This window comes from Parus major, chromosome 1 (genome assembly GCF_001522545.3).
Source record: "Parus major isolate Abel chromosome 1, Parus_major1.1, whole genome shotgun sequence".
NCBI classification, from domain to species: domain Eukaryota; kingdom Metazoa; phylum Chordata; class Aves; order Passeriformes; family Paridae; genus Parus; species Parus major.
In genome coordinates, this window is record NC_031768.1 from 19,060,099 (window position 1) to 19,080,518 (window position 20,420).

Consider the following 20,420-nt stretch of genomic DNA (forward strand, 5'->3'; position numbering starts at 1 on the left):
GCTGGGCTTTGTGAATTTTTACTAATCATTTGTGTACTTTGTCCCCAATACATTCCAGTTAAGCTCTGAATAGAAATGGGAATTAAGAGTTACACAATTCTTTGCTTCTTATTTATTTTGGCAGGGCACACTTCTTTCAATCTGTTTTTTGCTTACATTACTTGCCATTGTATTTCATTATTCATTTCTCCTAACACTGAGTGTGACTATGATTTTTATCTGGGCTCACAGTTTTGCGAGGGCTCCAAAGTGCTCATTGTTTTTAATCACTGACCATGTTATATATACTTTATAGCTGTTGTGGCAGTGGAAAACATCTAAGTAAATTGTATCATACACATTGTGGAGTTACAGACTTAGAGAGTGGGTGCTTTTGAACTGGCGTCAGTGTATCCTCTAAATGAAGAGGCTTATTACCAACCCTCTTAATGCCAACCTCTGCCGATTCTTCTCATATAAATACTGTCTCTGGCATGGCCTCATGAGTCCATGGATTTTCTTTCAATCTAGTAGAGTTCATGAAGATTATATTTTAAGAAAAGAAAGGCTGAGATAAATTCTCTTCCTTTATGCTACATTAGTAAATCTTGGATATACTGTATCAGACAGACTGGTCAGAGATAAAAACTGTTTAACTTTCTGATTTTCAGACTGAAATTTCCCACCTGTGCCCTCCATTTCAGATATTTCATGGAAAAATGTGTTTTTCCAAGGATTCTTTTTTCATCCTAAGAAAACAAAACCAAGTATCTCTCCATCGGGGGGGGAAGAAAGAAAAGGAAATAAAATTGAATTAATGTTTTAAGCTAAGAGAAGTCCCAGCTGCTGCAGGGTAGAGGTTGTGAGACACAGCCTTGAACTATGCTACACAGACATTTATCAAAGTGAAGGTGACAGGAGTTTTTCCAGGCAGAAAGAAAAGAAAAATCTTACTTTTTTTTTTTTCTCCCAGTAAAGAAATTTGCATAAACTTTTTGTTTGGATTTTTTCTTTCAAATTCATTTTTTTGCCACTGTTGAGAAAGGAACAAAATGGAAGTACATCAAGTGTACTAGAATATAATTTTCCAACATTGCAACAGGGGAAATAATTTATTATCTTCAAAACTTAAGAAAGTTTTTAGAGGGATGTTCCTTTTTGAAATTTTTGCTGTGAGGCAGTTTTTTAATAAAAGACTATGCCATGCTCAGCAAATTGATTTCCGAGATTTTCTTGTATGACGTGGCAAGTTTTACCATCTCTGTTTACATCAGGAAAGCTTTATTCAACTTGGCTATCCTGTCATTTAGAGGCAAGCTAATAGGTTTAAAAGCAAAAAGTTTTATTCATTACAAAACTCACTGCAAACAAAAAAAGCTTGTCTTTTTACTAAAGAGTATTTTGTAAATAACTAGGAGCTTTGAGAAACAGTGTGAATTTTCCTTGTGCTGTCTGAACACAGGACAGAAGTAGAAAGCACTGCAGGCTTCATGGGGAAATCAATGGCACTGATAATGTAAATATGACAAAATGAGTTTATACCTTAGCACATTTAAAATACCTGTTGTGCAGGTGTATTTTGTGGGGAGAGAGGAAAGGAATGAGGACAGGGATGGACATTGAAGGAATACTTAGCTGTGGGGCTCACTGGGTGGAGTGCTGACAGGCAGGAGTCTTTCAGTCCTTTTCACAGTGAAGGAGAGATTGTGCTTAAATTCCTAAGATAAATAAGGAAATGTTACAATCTGCATTTCCTTATACAAATATGAAAAGTTAGACAAGATGGAATCATGACCGGGTTTTTCATTGCTAGGGCAGTTACTTATTTAGATACTGTCTGTTGTATATTTAGGGTACTGCTTTTGAAAAGTCAGATCCAGAGACTGCTGCAACATATATTTGATGTTATATATACAACATATATTCGATATCACGTCCCATGGAATTTAAAAATTACTTCTGAGACAAAAAGAAATCCTATCTAATGTTCCTATCCCAATGTTCTTTAAGTGTACACTTGAAATGGGTATTGACTTGAAGTTCATATAAATATATTTAGTATTTTGTCTATTTTAGTGTCAGCATGAAAATCTCAGCTTTCATTTTAAAACATTGATCATGACCATTGGCCATATTCAAAAGTTGAGACATGTGGTAAAGAAAATCAGTGTTGGGTAGCAAAATACACAGACAGAGGCTCTAAAACAGCTTTGCCCGATTAGGTTTATTTGGGGTTTTTTTCTTACATCTTTGAGAGAACACTAGTGAAACAGAGATATTCTTGGTTGTGTTCTGCCAAATGTCTTTAACACTTCATGTAGTACTTCCCTTTTGATTCTGAATACCCGTCTAGGTTGTCCTGTATTTGGCAATAATCAATGTATATGTCTGGTGATTCTGTAGTGACTTAAGAATTTGTGCTTTACTGTAGTTCAAAGCCAAAGAATAAATACCAGTAAATATATGCCAAGGAAAAAGCTTTTGGTCCTTTATTAAGAATACTGACACTGCAGCCTACTAGTTTCCATGTTTTGCTTGTCTTTGGCAGAGCTTTACCAACGTGGAACACCAGTATAACATCTGTTCTTCCAGTATACTTGAAAAATTTTGGTTGAAAACCAGACATATTTCTGTTATCTTGCGTGTGTTGCTTCTTTCAGAAGTGCAGTAGGGAAGTATTCCTGATGATTTTTTTCTTGTCTTAGGTAGAAAAATTTTCTCTAGTTTTTCCACAGGCATGATTTAAGTGGAATTGTGGTTGGTGCCAGAAGTGTAATGTCTCCAGATACTGATTAGGAAAGATAAAGTGACTCCAGATAGATTTATTTTATCAGAGCTGTGGTACTATATATATCTTTGTATTAGGCTTTTACACTGAAAAGGCTGCCTTGAGATTTAATGGAGACTTAATCTCCTGCTGAAGGTTTTTAAGAATAGATTAGACAGATGTCCATGTGACTCTATTTCAGTGCAGGAAGTCAACCCAAGTGTTCTCTGAAGAGCTCTTTGTGTCTTTTTTCTGTGTGGTTTACATTTTCAACACCTGTTTCTGTTATGATTGATGATACAAAGGACAGGTAATTGCTACAAAGAGACATTATTAGAAGTAAGATCCGTTGGTCATTTTTCAGAGGGAAAACAGCTCAGTTATTTGAGCCACCAAATTTTCCAGTGAGAGACCTGCTGCACCTCGATTTCTCTTCCAGGCATCGAGAGCTCCTCTCATTTTATTTCTTCATCACAACTCTGAGCGGGATTAATTTGAACTAGTTTAATTAGTCCCAGAGGGAATAAGTTATGAAAACTGTTTTATTTTCTTGTGTGGCTTCTTCTTTAAGGTGAGAGACCCTTATACAAAGGAATCATAACAACAAGGCGATGCTCAGTGGAGACCTGGGTGCCCTGAACCATCTCTGTGACCACTGACTGGTCTCCTAAATTCCAGATGGTCAGAGGAATTTCCTCTTCCTTTGAAGAGCTCAACTCATGCTCATGCTGAGAGCAAGGTGGAGGGAAAGGTCTGACTGAGTTGTAAAGAAACTTGGTTAGGTCTTCACCTGCCAATGCAGTTGTACAAAGGAGTTTATTGGTAACAATGAATCCAAGGCCAACTACCTGCTGGTAATTGTATCTGTTCTGCCCTGACCCACCCTGTAGTGTATGGATTGAAGGTAACTCTCCTTATCAAATCAAGAGTCATTTCGACTAGAAATAGCATCAAACTACTCTCTTCCCTCCATGTTACAAAATTATAAAACAGCTTTGCACAAATAGGTATATTTGAGTTTTTTTCTTGAATCTTTGAGAGAACACTAATGTAACCCTACTTATACTCTAGTTACTCTCTCTTTGAGAGAACACTAGTGTAACTCCCCTCCACATTATAAAATTGCTTTTTATTTAAGTAGTTGAAGCCAGGAGAAAGTCAATTTCTTCCCTGCCCTCCCCACCCCGCTCCACTTCCCCAGTCAACTGAAAGCAGTTTTAGAGCTCTTATTTGTCTTTTCTATCTCAAACTATGGCCTCAAGGCTCCTGTTTGATTTTCATTTGGTGTTTTGAATTAAGTACAGCTAAAATACTTTCATTGACTATAGTTGTTTTCATTTATTAGTGTAGATAATTTTTGACTTTTTTTTTTTTAATATTTTAGTGTTGACAGTTTTTCTGAATTAAGGAAAAGAAGGGGGTGTTGTTCAGTCTTTCTCAAAGCTTTCAAACCCCTGCCCATCATCACAATTTCTGAGTGTCTTCCACTTAGAAGGGCAGCAGCAAGGTTCCTGATGGATCACAGTCTATTTAAAGTCAGGAACTTTCCTATCTTTGGAGATTAGGGAAACTCCTGTCACACTGTGGATACTGCTATAATGAGAAAAAGTAGTGTCTATATTTTGTCTTGCACCTGCTACTTGACATTACTGTTTCATGAATCCTGTCATTGGTGTCAATATAGCAAATACACCCTGAAGCCTAGAAGGAGTGGTTCCCACTAATTTCTGTGTGCCTAGACACATTTTTTACTTTCATTATTGACACAAGGCATGTGGTCCATCGAAAGACCTGGACTGCTCTCTCTGGCTGTTTTTTAAGGGTTTTGTTGGGGGGTGGGAGGTGGGGTTTTAATATTATTTTGTTAGATTACTATGACTTGGGATTTCTTATGACAGAGGAAATCATGTGCCAGTGTAGGTGCTGAAGCAAGCAGAGCTGTGTATGAGTTGAAAATCTGGGTATGCACAGGGAAGTCAGATCTGGCATTATGCATCTGTTTTCCCTTTCTAGGAATTTGCCTGTTTTTTGCTGCTCTCCACTAAGAGCCACATACAAGAGCATTTGACCTTTTCTTCATAATCCTCTAAAGACTGCCAGGTAGCTTTGCATGGGTTTTTTGACTGACTTCCATCATCCCTTCCATGTATGGGAGAAGTAGCCATTTTCCTTATTCTGGCATAGAAAAGTACTTGAGCAGCTGTTTATTTTTGTGTCAAAATGAGTTTTTTCCTTAGATCCAGCTAAAGATTTAACAAATCAACTCCCAGACAATTAAATTTAGTGTTTGGGTTCTAAAATTCAAAGAATATCCTGTTTCTCAGAGCTTGTGTAATGCAGCCATCTTAAATGAATTATTAGTTAAAAAATACTTAAATGGCCCAAAAACTATGTATGTTTTTATTATGGTAATGGCAAAAGAACTGAAGAGGGTTTTTTTCCTGGATTCTCCAACACGGTTATTTCTAGTTACTAGTCCAAATGCAAAAAGATTTAAGAATACCTTAAATAAAAATTAAAAAAAAATAAAAAAAAATAAAAGGAAAGATAGGAAACTTTATTCTTGGTTTTGTTGTGGTGGTTTGAAAAATTCTGCAACTATTGAAAATTCTGTTAGTTTAAGGATATTTATACACAGCTTGCACAAACAAGGCAGGCATCCACTTTGTACTTGCTGAAGTGTTTCTTTTGGTGCAGCTGTGCTGCATTCATCTGTGAGACCTGCAGCTTCCTGCACAGCAGGAGTGCAGAGGCCTGGGCAGGCCTGGGAAGCTGCTCCTTCCCAGCTCTTCTCCTTGCATGGGTGGGCTCTGAAATCCTCCTCCCTCTGGCTGTGGCTTCAGGAGCCCCAACCTCAGTCCAGAGCTCAGATCCCATATTCCCCATCAACATAGGTTTGGTTCTCACCCTTAGAATACATTGCAACTACATTTGCTCACCAGCTAATGCCTGTTTAAACAATAAAGATTGTCTGTTTATGACAGACAATCATATGAAGAACATATTTGAAAATACAAAAGTAGTTATTTTTTTACATATATACTTGGAGTCTAAGTCCTTAAATGCACCAGGGAACATGTAGGCAAATAAAGTGGAAATGTCATGCTTCTTATGATTCCTCTAGCCACAGGAGTTGAGTAGCATTTGCTGTTTGAATTAGAGCAGTGACCAAAGTTGTTGTTTTGTTGCTTGTGGTGGTGGTCTTGGGTTTTTGTTCATTTGGTTGGTTTGTTTGTTTGTGGGATTTTTTTGTCAAGGAGAGTTAATACCTATTTCACTGCAGTTATAGTCTGTATTTTGCAACAGCATTTTTGTTCAGCAAGTCGGGTCATGGCTCTTTCTGATAGAAACAGACCTTGCAAATGGGTGTCAATAGAAATAGAATATAAATTCTTCTAGATTTGGGTCTAGTTTGGAACTATACTTTTCAGATTTGTTTTCCTAAAAGAAAGGGTGGTCTACTGGTAATATGCTCAGCTAATACAAATTGATATATCACCTTTGCCTTCAGAATAGCTGTACAGTATCAACAAATGCATGTAAAAATATCTTATTACCTGGCAAGCAAGTTACTACGTAGGTTGTTTGGGTTTTTTAAAATTTGTCAGAACCACAGGAGGTTATTGTGAGCTGTTATTTGATTAATAAAACAGTAGTTCCTGTAGGGATGCAACTTTATTTGAAGTAGGTGAGATTTCCATCAGCTTTGCCTTCTAGACAAGTTTCTGTGAAACTTCTCAATACTTCCTAGATAAATAATTTAATTCATCTACCAGTATGACAAAATTTTTACTGTTCAATAATAAAGAAATTGTGTATAGTGAAGCTTTTAAACTTCCAGCAGCTGAATCACTTAAACCTGTGCAGCTGGACTTTGTAATTCATCTGTGTTTCATTTTAACAATTAGCAGTGCCTTAGCCCAGAGGGACTGAAGCCTAGGTCTGAAGAAGATTAACCACATGTTACCAAAGAGTCTGCTGGGATGTTGAAGAGGTGAATTAAAAGCGCACTTTTGTCTGATGGTTGTGGGTTTTCTCAAGTGGTTGTACTGTATGCACTGTGTTGCTGAGAATATTGTTTCCTGCTCAGTGAACTTTGCCCACAGCTCTCCTGGTTTCTGACCATTGCCCTGAGAAGGGTTTGGGTCAGGTGGTGCCCCTGCCCGGAGTGCTGCAGTGCTCCAGCAGTGTGCACAGCCCAGTGGGAGGGAAGTCCCTTCTCCTGAAAAACCGGCTTTGACTTCAGCTCTGCCCTTTTCACGCCGTTTCTTCTGCCATAAACACATTCTTCAAGAGCTTCTCAGAGAGGGGAATGCTGAAGCTTGTTTGCTGCATCAGAGGAAGCAGCATGTAAGAGGAAAGCCTCTTGCCTCTGTAGTGTGTGTGGTGCCTTTGGCACGCAGCCTGAACCTGGTGCTGTGGCTGCAGTGAGCATCTATGAGCCAGGAAGCCTGGAAGGTCATGTCTGCAGCCGTGGGACATTCTTGAATGATTATGGCTTTTCTTCCATCAGCTGCCAGCTGACAAGCACAAGGAAATGCTGATTTAAGTCAAAGTGAAATAAAGCATGGAACATAGGCCATAAGGAAAAATGGGACAGTGGTCCAAGGCTTCTGAATAAACACAGTAATCTACTTCACTGATGGAGGTCTTTTGTGTGTGTGGCTGAGGCAAAGGGTGAGAGTGATAAGAAATACCTGAAGCCTCAGCCTTGTCATGTTGCTTTATGTACCAAAATCCTGTTTCTCTGATTGCATTTTTTTTATCTTCCATCTGTGTTGCAGCTGGCAGTGCTTTGGAAGTTACTGCATGGGGACAGGGCATTTCAACAAGTTTTTAAAAATAAATATTTCAAGATGGACATTTATAGTCACAGAAATGGCTAAGTAAAACCAGCACCCTCTTTTTCAGCAGAGCAGCCCCAAGTGCATAATCAGAAGTAAATTTGCCTTGTATAGTGACTCCAAGAAGCAGCTGCAACCATAACCACTGTGCAACTGTCAGTGAATGAAGTGCAGTCTTGCCTTTATTGTGCTCTGTCAACAGAATTTAGCAGTGTTTTCTGATTGACACTCTCAATTACTCACAGTATTGCACAGGCCAGAGAGCCTGCAGCTTGACATTTAGCACACAGGCTGGCTGTGGGAGGCTGGCACTCGGGAAATTAGTTGCTCTGGAATGAGTGAAGTGAACCAAGGAGTGCTCAAAAGAGGTCTAACTGTGCTTTGTGGTGCCATTGGTAGTAATTTTCAAGACAGAATTGATTGCAGTCTTAGAAGATATATTCTAATTTTTTTTTCTTTAGGTGCAGTTAGATCCAGTTACTAGTGGTTATTAAGAAAAACAGCTATGAATAGAATTAGAATTACTATGAAGAAGTAGTTTAGAAATCTCACTATATTAACCTTTTTATCCATTTCTGTTTTGATAATTGAGCTATGGGTCTGATAATAATCACTGAGATAGGTCCTCTTTTTATACTACATAAAAATAGCCCTTAATTGTGGAACTTGACAAACATTCTTCCCCAAATGGACAAGAAACTCATTTCTCTTAAGCAAAGGAACTTGCCAATAAATGGGAAGTTATCTTTGTTCTACCGCCCTGTCAGCAGCACATCATCTCTTATGTCAAAAGCCTACTGAGATAAATTAGTTTAGAGGAATTATATGAATCTATGAATCATGTTTTTGAGAAATAAAAAGTGTCCTTGCATGTAAGTAACATAAAAGAAATATAATTCTTATAGATAATCCAACCCCCCCCTCCTCCATGTATAAGGAAAGTGCTGAAGAATCCTATTTTTGTTACAGGTTCACTTCAAGCATATTTGAGAGGGTATTCTTTTCATTATCTGAAGCCTAATACTGTAATGGTGTCCCAGAAATTATGTACAAAGCTTTGCTGCTGTACTTTTTTAATGCATAATGTATTAATTATTAAAAGCATATTAGATTAGGGTTTCACAGGATATTGACTATTAAGTGACATAATCTGAAACTGTTGGCCAGGACTTCCTGAATATTAACTTTGAGTGCCACAAACTGTATAATTCTGAGCTGATTCCCTACACTTAATTTGTGATACTTTAGCTTACGCTGAGAAACACTTCTACCTACCAAATAGACTTGTTCATTTCCATAAATATAAATTGTATGAAGAAGTACTGGAAGTAAATAGTAACAGGATTCAGCCTGCACTCGCCCTCTTTCAGTCATAGAAGGTGTTGGTGGATGGTCTTGTGCAAAGCAATAGAACAGTAATTTAAAGAACTTACAAAGTACTCTTTTTTTCTTCTTAAGTTTTAACTGTTAAGGCTGAAGTTTATATATCGTCAGAGTGAAAATGACTTATTATTACCTAGCTTGTAGAACCATGGTCTCACTTAGAGAGAAATCTAAGCCCTCAGATGGTCTGTAGAAAATCTGGGATTTGATAGTATAAATGCTAAAAAATGGTGTTAATGATGACACTACAGGAGAATTTCAACTTTAACCCGAAGTATTTAAGTTTTGATAATCTCAGAAGTCAAGATTGTTCAATTCTTGGGAAAAGTCAGTAGATCAGTACAAATAATCTTGTATTCTGTGGGCTGTGTGGTTCACTGACAGAGTCCTAAAGAGATGACCTAATTTTTCAAATAGAAAAGTCTTTATGGCATTAACTGAACCTGGAAGTGCTCACCACTTTGGAAAAACAGGTCACGTAGCAATTTAATGTGCACTCAGGAGTTTGATTCTAGATACTTGGTCTTTTAAATATTCATTGTGCTAGTCTTAATACATAGATGCCTAGGGAGTGATGTATGCATTGCAGTGAAAAATGCAGCAAACATATAAATTAGTAAGTACTGAACAGATCAAGTCCATTTCTGAAGAACAAACTGATCTGCACAGCTGCCTGCACAGGTGTCCTTCAGGAAAAGCGGAATGGATTAGCAAAGGAAAAAAAATGAAGCTTCCTTCACTGTGACAGTTGTCATTTGAGTGCTTCTCTGGTCGTGCTAATGTTCTTGAGTGGAATCTGTTGAAGGAGCAGCGTATTGTCAATCTACAGAAAGAAGACATAAATTGACAATTATATACACAATAGGCTAGATAATAGCTGAACAGCTTTTATTGCTACGTGGTTTAAACTTTTCCAAAGTGGAAATTAAAAAGTAGTAATCCATCCATACCTAATAGCACTTTGGACTGATACAATACTGTTTTGCATAAGTATTTGCTAATTAGTTAAAAAATGCAGTAGGTATTAAGCATGGGTAATAATGCTTTGCCTGTTTCTCAAGAACGTGTTGGATATTAATTATATTCTCAAAACCACACTGCAGCTAATAAGTACTAAGCATTATTATTGTGAATTGGTTTCATTTAATATGTAAAACTGCTGGAGCTGCTTAAGTCTTTAAACACATTATGAATATTTCATCAATGTTCATGCCTGATGTAACCTCCATTAACAGTCATTTGAAAACATATTTATATGTACAGTGTATAGACTGCAATTTGTCATTTCTATTGCTGGGGAGGAGAACTTGAACTGACCTCAGACCTCTTGGCAGATCTTCTGAGCTTTAGCTTTTTACTGAGATTCTTCTGAGCCCTATTTTCATATGCAACTCTTTTTCTCTTGCCATGGAGTAAACTGTAAATGTAAATGATCATAGCAAAGCACTGCATCTTAGATAAAATTTTGATTATTTCTCTCATTTTTTTATGTCTCAGTAGACTTCAGTGGGATGTCAGAATACCAGTAAATGGGTTTTTGGAGAATAAGACTCTGTGATTCCAAAGAAATACTAGTCATCTATCAAAAAGAGTCTGTGAAGCAGTAATTTGAATTTATAACATGGAAAATAATTTGAAAATTATTTTATAGCTATAAAGCCAGAACACAATGGTAGCAGGGATCCTTTTAAAAACAAGCTGTACCGTCAGGTGTATGTAAGCAGGCTACCAACTATTCATATTGCCAAGAGGTAAAAGAATTTCTCTTAAAAACTTAATCTTAGCAACAGGAAATTTCAGAAGGTGTGAAAAGTCTGGGCTTTTCATCAATCAGAATATGACTTTGAGTTATAGCTTTGTCATGCAGCTAAGACAAAAGGAAAATCTAATCATAGACCATATCAGGCAACAAATTACCAGCATTGTATTGCTGAACTCTCATCCAGAATACCTTACCCATCTAGTCAGCCTTATTCAGAGAGATGAATTCTCACCACAGCAGGGGTGGGAAAAGGGGATTTAACATAACCATGGCAATTGTACCTCGAGACAGGAACTGAATATCTGAGTTGTGAGTGCCAGGAGCCCTTCCATCCAGGAGGGCTGCTGGTGTCCTGTGGTTTATCATGAAGAGCTTTGCCAGCAGATCAAGGGAGGTGATCCCGCCCATCTTCAGTGAGGCCACATCCAGAGTTCTCTGTCCAGCTGTGGGCTCCACAGTACAAGAGAGACGGTCAGCTACTGGTGAGGGTCCAGCAAATGCCTACAAAGATGATGAGGGGTCTGGAGCATCTCAGCTGTGAGAAGAGATTAAGGGACCTGGGCATGTTTAGACTTGAGAAGACTGAGAGGAGATCTCATCAGTCCATTTAAATATCCCACAGATGGGTGCCAAGAGGATGGGGATGGCCCCAGACTCTTTGCAGTGGCGCCCAGCAACAGGACAAGGAGCAATGGCCATAAACTAAAACACAAGAATTTTCACCTCAGCAGGACAAAGAACTTCTTTACATTGAGGAAGTCTAAGCACTGGAATTGGCTCCTCAGGGAGGTTGTAGAGTCTCCCTCTCTGGAGACATTCCAAACCCACCTGGACAAATTCTTGTGTTGCCTGCTCCAGGTCACCCTGAAATGTGAGGGTGGTTGGACTAGATGTCCTAGGAAGGGACTAGAGGTCCCCTCCAACTCTAACCATTCTGTGGTATCCTGGGAATATAATATCCTGGAAATAAAATCCTGGAAACTGCAGAGTGCAAGTGGATTTCGTCCAACCACCATTACACAAAGTAAAAAGAAATGTTACTTTTAAATCAAAAGGATATTATTTTGCTATGAAAAAGCCAGAACTTGTTGAGCAGTCTATCAAGTAATGTTCTGGACTTGGTTTTCAGTGGGATTTGAGGGAAAAGTGTGGAGAAATAGCTTGTATTCTCTGATGACCCCTAATTGCAAAGATGAGAGTTCATTAACAAAGATCGACTTCACTCCTTCATGGTATGTTCCCTGTTTTAAAAGACCACTTAAAACACTGGCTAACAAAACTAGAAAAATGTGTTGAGGCAGATTACTTGGTGATTCTCTTGCCCTAAAAGGGAAATGGATACGGTGTGCTTATTTTTGAGTTTTTGCCACATTACAAAATCAGTAAGGGTAAAGGTACATGTTCATTAAACTTTATCTAGAGCAGTGTCTATGTTAGCATATCAGTCCCTGTGGTAGACCCTTTATATTGCTTTGGAACTTGAAAAATTCCAAAGGTACAAGTTAAAGCAGGCCCCTGACTTAATCCCTGGTATTTGTTGAGACCTAATAAATAAAATTCTGTTTTGTTGACTTTTCATTATAAAAGATGCTGCTGAAGGAAATAATGATACCCAGCCTTTTGAAATAAATGGTTCAAGAACCAGCCTGCCTCTGATATTGCTTAAAACCTTTGGTCCTTAATACCTTAGTGAAAACTTGGACAATCTATTGGTCGTCAGAACAAAAATTTCTCTGAGGCTCTAATCCATCTGAATCAATCTGGACATGCTGTACCCAACTGCCAGCTCCCAAAATGAATTCAGATCAGATGGGTCATGTGAAGGTGGTCAGCTATCACCCAGCTGATATGGCTGGTATGCAGAGCTTTATCCTGGATGTTAGTAATCCTCCCTTCCCACATACTACCTTTAGTTCCACACCTGAATCACAGTCTTGTGACCATGGATGTGGGCTATCCAGCACCTTTTAAAGCAGTAAAAAGCACCTTTTAGGTTTATGGTGCTTTGGTATCGAGAGCATCCAGCCAAAAAAAACCCCTCCATTATTAACTCTTCAGTGACCACACATGTGTAAATGTACCCAGAAGCATGCAGGGGGTACAGCCTCAGCGTTTGGGTGAGCAAAGCCACATTCCTTTGGGCTGGAGGACTTTTCCTTTGTGAAATGTGCCTCACACCCTTCCTGGTCCCCAGTGCTGTGACCATCTCACTCCATGCTTGTGCATCTCACTTCCTACAGCTTGTGCAGCAGTTTGTTCAGGGTTATTTCACTCACTTCCTTTTCTTGTTTTTATTTTTTGCCTCTTGCAGATGGACAAAAGAGGAAGAAGTCATTAAGAAAGAAACTGGACTCATTAGGAAAGGAGAAGAACAGAGACAAAGGTAAAACAAGTACATATTTAGTGATCAGGTCTTAGTTTTGCATATGAGATTTCTTCAGTCTGATACATACTTTTTAAAGTAGAATGTTATTGAGCTGATATACTGTCTAGGTATTTATTTGCTAGCTGAAAAATATGTTTTATCTTATCTGTTTAACTGTAGTATAGCTAAGATCTCTTCAACTGAAAGATTTTGGTTAGTTGCTTTTCCCCTGAGGAAAAAAAGGAAGACTTAAAGGACTGCATCTTTTCTCCAGTGTTCTTTCTCCTCATTTTCACCATTGAGTGCAGAATGTGGTTTGTACAACATGATCCAGTTCTTTACCTGCATTTGTACTCTCAATTTACAAAGCACATAAACCCAGCACTGCCCGAGCAAGTCAGTTGGCATGCTTTTCAGTCTTTAAACTTAGGAAAATAGCCATTGTTTAAAATATATAAATGCTCCAGTGCTACTGATCAGTTGGATTCCAATAAACTCCATGTGACATGGATTTACAGATATGGTTGTACTCTTTTGTTTGGACACTAATCAGCTTTATGGGCTGGATCCTAATCCAAGACCTGAAGTTGACCTGTAATTTAGAGCCATTTGAACTAAGTCTAAATACTGTGACACTGGAAAGTATCTGTGAAATTTCATGTAGGTAATTGTGCATCTATTTTTGTGTTCATGTCTGGAAAAATGGTTGTAAAATTTGGTATTGATAACCCAGTTTCACAAACAGGCACACAAATGCAGGAATTTGTGACAGAAGTGACCTGATTACTTCACTTTTAGTCTAGTTTAGCAGAAGAATGGAACTTTGAAATTCCACTGAAAAAATTAACATCTCCATTTCCAAGTTAGATAGCTATCAAGAAGAAAATATTTTTTATTTTTATTTTAATTTGTTTGATAACTTAAAATATGTGATTATTATTTTCTTGATTTAAAATTGGTTATGGAAAATATTTGTATTAATCTTTTAAAAACTGAATTTGCCCTGACACGCTGGTTTGATATATCCAGTGCTTCCTGTATTATTACATTGCAAGTACCAAACTTTTCATTTGTTACAGGAATTACTTGATATGTGTCTTGAGGCCACATGCAGGAGGAATCATTAAGGAAGAGATTTAATGATTTTACAGCCACGTTTGGAGGAAAATCTTTTTTGCACTGTCCTATTAGTGCATTATATTTGATTACATTGTAATTAGTCAGTCATTACGTTGCTATGTCTTCTTCTGTAGTTATTCATGCAGATAAGAGTGCAAAGCAACTCTTAGTTCTGTGCAAAACCTGCCCTGCTTTTCAGTGTGTTTGCCAGATATTGATCTTCATAGGGCCTGTGGGATGCTCTTCTGCATCAGAAAAGGCCAACCACATCCTGCTTTTTAAAATTTTTGGTATACTGAGAGCTTTCATTTTTCCTCCCTTAGGGGTACCGTGACTTCAGTAGTCTCTGTTGGAAGTTGCTCTTTAGAAGTTCTTTTGAGAGTTAAAATACATTTTGGCTTTTTTTTTCCTCAGATTTTTTCATTACTCATTATTCATTGTAGCAGATTTTAACAATGATAAATTGCTTTGATAATTCACCAAAGCCAGAATTTCATTGTGTCACACAAACTTGAACCAATGCTCTTTGGTGCAGTGCCTTGAGAAGTGAGAGTGTCCTTTTGGTGATGGATACAAATCCTTAACTCAGAGCTGGTCTTTGTTCCACTAAATTTTCTAATGACAATGATCTTTCAAACAATATTTTTTCTTATATTGCCTTGCATTCTTTTGTATTACACAGCTGCACTGGTTGAGCACTTCAAGATAATATTATTTTCTGCTACTACACTTCTGTCTACCTTGTGTGATAGCATTTATACTCCATTCAGTCAGTAGGTTTGGGGATGTTCTTGATTTTTATTCTGAGTGTACTTTACCTTTTAGGGCTCACTAGTTGCCGCAGTGAAGGGCAGCACTTTGTACTTATTCATCGTACTTATTCATTGTTGTTTAAATTTATCTACTTCCTGGTCTTCAGCTTTCCTCATACTATCTGGTTAACTATACCAAGCATTTTTAGAAATCAGTATGCTGATTCTCCTAATTTTAATTCCTTTTTTCTTACTATTATTTGAAATTCAGATGTTTCAAACATATTCCCATCTGCTTTTTACCCTTTTTCTCCCGTCACTCACTGTCCTATTCTGAGTTACAGATATGTTTTACATGCACTCCCTACTTAAAAAATATCATAGGAGCACCCTCTCAGAGGAAAATGCCTCAGCACTTCTCAAACTGTAGAATCTGTATTTCTCTCATTCCTTTAGGAAAAACTTGGGCTGGTGAGTAAGGGTCCAGGAAATTGGAAGGAGTAACATTCTGAACAGGTTGTGTTAGCAGAGGGAAAAGAAGGCATATCTGCTCTTAGTAATTGCCAACAGCAAATGTTAGGCAAAAATAGCCCAAATAGCAGCATATGGCATCTTACTTGTCAGGTTTTCTGGCCATGGTTGGTTCTGGTGTACTTTTTTCTCTGCCCTTCTGAGTTATTAAAGATCATTTTCCACTGAGGTACTTCCTGAGCAGACTCTTAATGCATTACAGCAGAGGGAATGAACAATCAGGACTGCTGGTTTGTGTTGTGGGGGCCATCAGCCTGGCACAGTGGTTGAAAGGTGGCAGTTTTGCTGTGGGAAGCAGTGGCACCAGCATCTCCTCCAGCCTAAGGAGTTAGGGGGGACAGTATTGCCCAGCTTTCAGCTGATGGTCTCCATAAGGATGAGCCTGCTGTGCTCACTTCAGAATTGAGCTCCAACAACTTCCCTGAACAATGGCCTCCACGTCACCTGAAGTCAGAGTTAACCTCCCTCGACATGCCTTTCACAGCAAGCTTGTTCCCTAAAGGAAGTATTTTCCATTTCTGGGCAGCCAGTCCAAGACAAACAGTCCTCACTGTGAGCATGGATGTGCTACACAAAAGGCTGGGAGCACACACCCACCCAGGCAGGCCCCTAGTCCTCATGCCTTCCTTCTGTTTATTTTGGGGGGTTTGTGGTGGGTTTTTTTCAGTAACTAGTCCAGCTGTGCTGTTGTCAGAAGAAGATTAGCAAGACCGGGCCACAGGACGTCGGAGGGGAAGCAGGGAAGCTGATTACCAGACACTTCATATGGAGGAGATGCAGCTGCCTTGATACAGACTTAATTTCCATCCCTTCAGCATCACTTTTGTAAACACAGTTGCAGTTGGGAGAATAATTAATTCCAAACATTTTGTGTTTCCTCTATCCCAGCCTGGGAGCCCCCAGATGCCCAGACAACTAACAGCTGAGGGGACCATGTTGTTGGTCCTGCCCAGAGTATGTGCCACCTGAAATCCTCCCTTTGTTAAAACAGGCTCCTGGAGGTTAATCCTGGCAATCATGCAGCACTGTGTGATCATGTGTGGGTTGCAATCAAGGATAGCAGGGATGTGCCTGGCACAGGAGGCCGCAGAGGAGGAAGGAAAGGGCCACCATGGGATGCACAGTGGGGGCCTCACTACAGCTCTTGCCTGACAAACCCTCTCCTTTAGCACCAATGTGCGCTGAACTGCCCCATGGTGCAGGTTTCTAGGGTTACTCTCTCTGAAGAGCTGCCACCTCTGTCAAGTTGGTTCCCCAGACTATTCTCCCCCACCCACCCCACCAGGGATCTATACTTAAAGGCATAACCAAAAGGAATGATACTTACTTTTTCTGGTATTGTTTGGAGATTTACTAACTTGTATTTTGAGACTCAGTCCAATCAATGGAGTTTTTGCTGTCAAAACTTTACATTTTATCTAGATGGATCAGTCAGCCTGTCTGTTAAGTGAGAGTTTCAGCAACCTGTCAGACTTCTGAAGGCAAATAAAGACACTACTGTAGAATTTAATGTACTTAAAATGACTTTGTCCTTTTTTTATACCTGTTGACATCTCATTAAAAGGGGAGAAATTGTAAAAGTGATTTTTCAATTGCTGCTACATCTCTGATATAGCAGAACTTGCTGGATTTAAACAGACTAAACAGGAGAGCAGCACTCCACCCAGACATTTAAGCAGTATTTTCAGCTTCCATCATTCAAGTGTTTTTGCTTTACCCAGCCTCCTTGTTATTAATGGCCATCATGACCCTCGATCCTACTGTCTACGAGTGTCTCCAAACATTGGCTTTGGCTGCAGACAAACAGTTCTCAGGCTGAAGGAGCAGTAAATGTCTGTGCTGCTTGGATGCTGTGCATGCTGGCAGCTGGATATTGTTTCCTTACGAATTCAGTACTAATTTTTACGGCAGCAGAAGCAGAGTCTTTTGCCATCCCTTGCCAGTGATATGGGTGTCAGCGTAAGCAGACCTACTTTTAAAGTACACACAGGCATTCCTGAGAGAGATGCCTCCCAGAAATTACTTGTCCTAGAAGATTTTATCAGTAAACCAAGTTTGTTTTGCTTTAGTTCCAGAAAACCCTACAGGTTAACAAAGTGACCTGCTCAGAAATAATAATCACTTGTTTTGTGATTGCTTGAGTAACTGAGAATCATCCCTTTTGCTGATGTTTCTGCATGGAATGTAAATACATGGCAGGTTCATCTGTGAGGCCTTAGCAGAGCTGCTGTGTATGCAGGACTTCCTGAGAAAGGCCTTCCTGGTAACTCTGTGGCCTATGCAAATGCAGCAGATGATCGATTTCTCTTTAGTTCAAAATTCTTGGAAATGTCTTTTCTGTTTACTTCCTATTCATGCTCATTAAATTAAGGTGTATTAATTAATATTTGCATTTGTTCTCAGTAATTCAGCCTATCGTGGTGTCTGTGTGCCTTGGCACAGCCTAAGGAGGGAGGGAGCTGAAGAAAATGAAGTTTCTTTTTTTTATTATAGTTTATCAGAAATGAGGTTTTTTTAAAAGCCTTTCCACTGCCCTACCATGCCTCTATAAAAACTTTTGAATATGTTTCTCATGTTCTCTAGGCATAAAAAAGAGTATTTTAAATTAATATTGTGTCATATTTTATACTAAAGTCAAGTAAATTATCAAATAATCTCTTTAATATTTTTGTAAAAAAACCCCACACCTGCTCCCAGAAAAAATCATAAGTAATTGGGAGAGCCTTATATCACTCCCTGAAGGTCAGTGAGCTCTGAGTAGCTGGAGAAGGCATTTTCAGCCACAGAAGTGACGCTGAGAACATTGTCTTATCTCAGATCTCCTGGAGTCACTGCGGGTTTTGAAGAACCTTGAGATGGAAGGAGTTTTGCAGTTCCCATTATGGACTGAGGTTTCTGTTTTCCTAGTTTTCTGCTTCCATCATTTTCTCTAGAGATCTGAAATAATTGACTTCAGTTCGCAAAACAGAGTTACCCTGTCTGGCTAGCTGGGGAGATTGACTTAAAGACCCCATTTAAATATCCCTTTAAAAGCATATTATTCTCTGATCTCTATTCCTGTCATTTAAATAGATGTGGTACAAGCACCTTAGTAAATCTGGGTCACAGGATTTTAGCAACCCAAAACCAGCATTTATGATGTACTTCAGAAAAAAACTCCGAATCTAAGGATACTAACCATAGTTACTTTTCACTTTATTAGTATTGAAAGACTCATTAGAATCTACAATATAGACCTCAGTGGTTCCTAACAGACTGTTATGTTCTATGGGATGGAAAGCAGATTTCACCAGCTGAAATTTCAGAGAAGTCTTTTAAACTGTATTTGAACAGGGTGACATGAGGTCAAGTAAGCTATAGCCATGTGGCTCAACATCCTGAATATTATCATTTGATTAGCAAAAAGGAGGATTTGGGATCATGTAAACTCTTACTTGATCTGGCTAGGAATATTTCTGTGATATGCTGCTTTTTATTAGAAAACGGTGATTTACCACCAAAGAAAGATTTCTTAGGAACATATCATTTTCAGTCAAAATTTTGTTAAGAAATTTGCCTCAGCTGCAAGATCGACTTTGTGGTAAGAGAAATTATGCACTTCTCCAAAGCAGTAAATTGTCTCCTTTGTCAGTAAACACTGAAAACTGGAGTGTATTAAAAGTGGTGCTGCCTAAGGATATGAGTCTGTTTCCAAGCTGATTGCCCAATCTGCCAGGTTGTTTCACATTTTTACATGATGCTTTTTGCAAAATGTCTTTTTAAGCTGCCTAGTCTCCTCATTGAGTAAGTGATAAATTTTTTGTTGAGTTTACAGAAAATAACTAACTTAGTAGCTTTGGCACTCTGTATGTATACAACAGACCAAGGTCTGAGCCACTGCTTTAAGGTACATTTCTTCCTTAATAAAAGTTCATTAATGCTGGTTTCAGCAAATCCTCTCGGATGGAGGGGATTCCCAGCCTACAGCTGTAAAAAGACACTTGTCCTTTTACCTTCCTTGTGAGACAAGAACCTCAAACCTACACATCTTGTGACTTGAATCAGTGCCCTTTCTCTCCCATCTGTGGGTTGCTAATTACTTCACCTGAGTGCAGCTTTTCTTTTTTAATGAATAAGGAATGTCAGAAGGTCTAACATTCACTCTAATTACCTGTCCAACAAGGAAGTTGTTAGGATTGAACGCTCCTGAAGAATGGGTAGAACATGCTCCCTGCCACCACAGCCTGTGGTGCAATCTCACACAGATTTTGGTGGGAACTTGAGGCTGTAGGCAGTCTGCAGAGGGGGCAGCTGATTCTCTTAATTTCAACAAATGAGCAAAATGTTACTGGGTTTGCCAACTCTTTAATGTAATTACCACTGCCAGCCAGCACCACTACCATCTGTATTTAGTCTGAAATTCAACCAGTTGGTTTTGATCCAGTTCCACATCTCTGCCAGATACTGAGAAATCAAGGAAGCGGTTCATGTCCTCTGAGAATGCCTACATCAGAGCAGCCTGGAGCAGAGGCTCATTGTCCTTTCTCTGGCCCACACTGAGCAAGAGCAATTAAAAACCTGGAATCCCACACCTGAGAGTTTCCAAGGAAGGGCAATGCCTACGTCAAAATGCCGAAACTTCACATGCTGAAGTAAGAGAGAGGGTCATTTTAATGAAACTTGTTTTATGAAACAAGAGAGATCTCAACTCCTGCTGATCTTGCCCCAGTTGATGTAGGATCAATAGCACCAGCATGCTGTTGGGCATCACATGAGCTAAATACTGCTGTCCTTTCCCAGTCTGAAGCAGCTCCGAGCCAAACTAGAGAAATATACTGTGTTGGCTTTTCTCAGGAAATGTTGTAGAAAGACAAATAAAAAGGAGTGCTGGTGGTACAACAAAGCACCCAGTTAGACAGCCAGAAGGGGACACATGCAT

General features: G+C 38.9%; 1 protein-coding gene across 6 annotated transcripts in view; it reads left to right on the top strand.

Moving 5' to 3' along the window:
- Positions 1–20,420, top strand: part of ARHGAP6 (Rho GTPase activating protein 6) — a 312,873-nt gene that overhangs the window by 258,144 nt on the left and 34,309 nt on the right. For all 6 annotated transcript variants that reach the window (XM_015633373.2, XM_015633309.3, XM_015633317.3 and 3 more), the window contains exon 3: positions 13,047–13,118. In XM_015633373.2, coding sequence (XP_015488859.1) covers positions 13,047–13,118 — 72 coding nt within the window. The remainder of the gene's footprint in view (positions 1–13,046; positions 13,119–20,420) is intronic.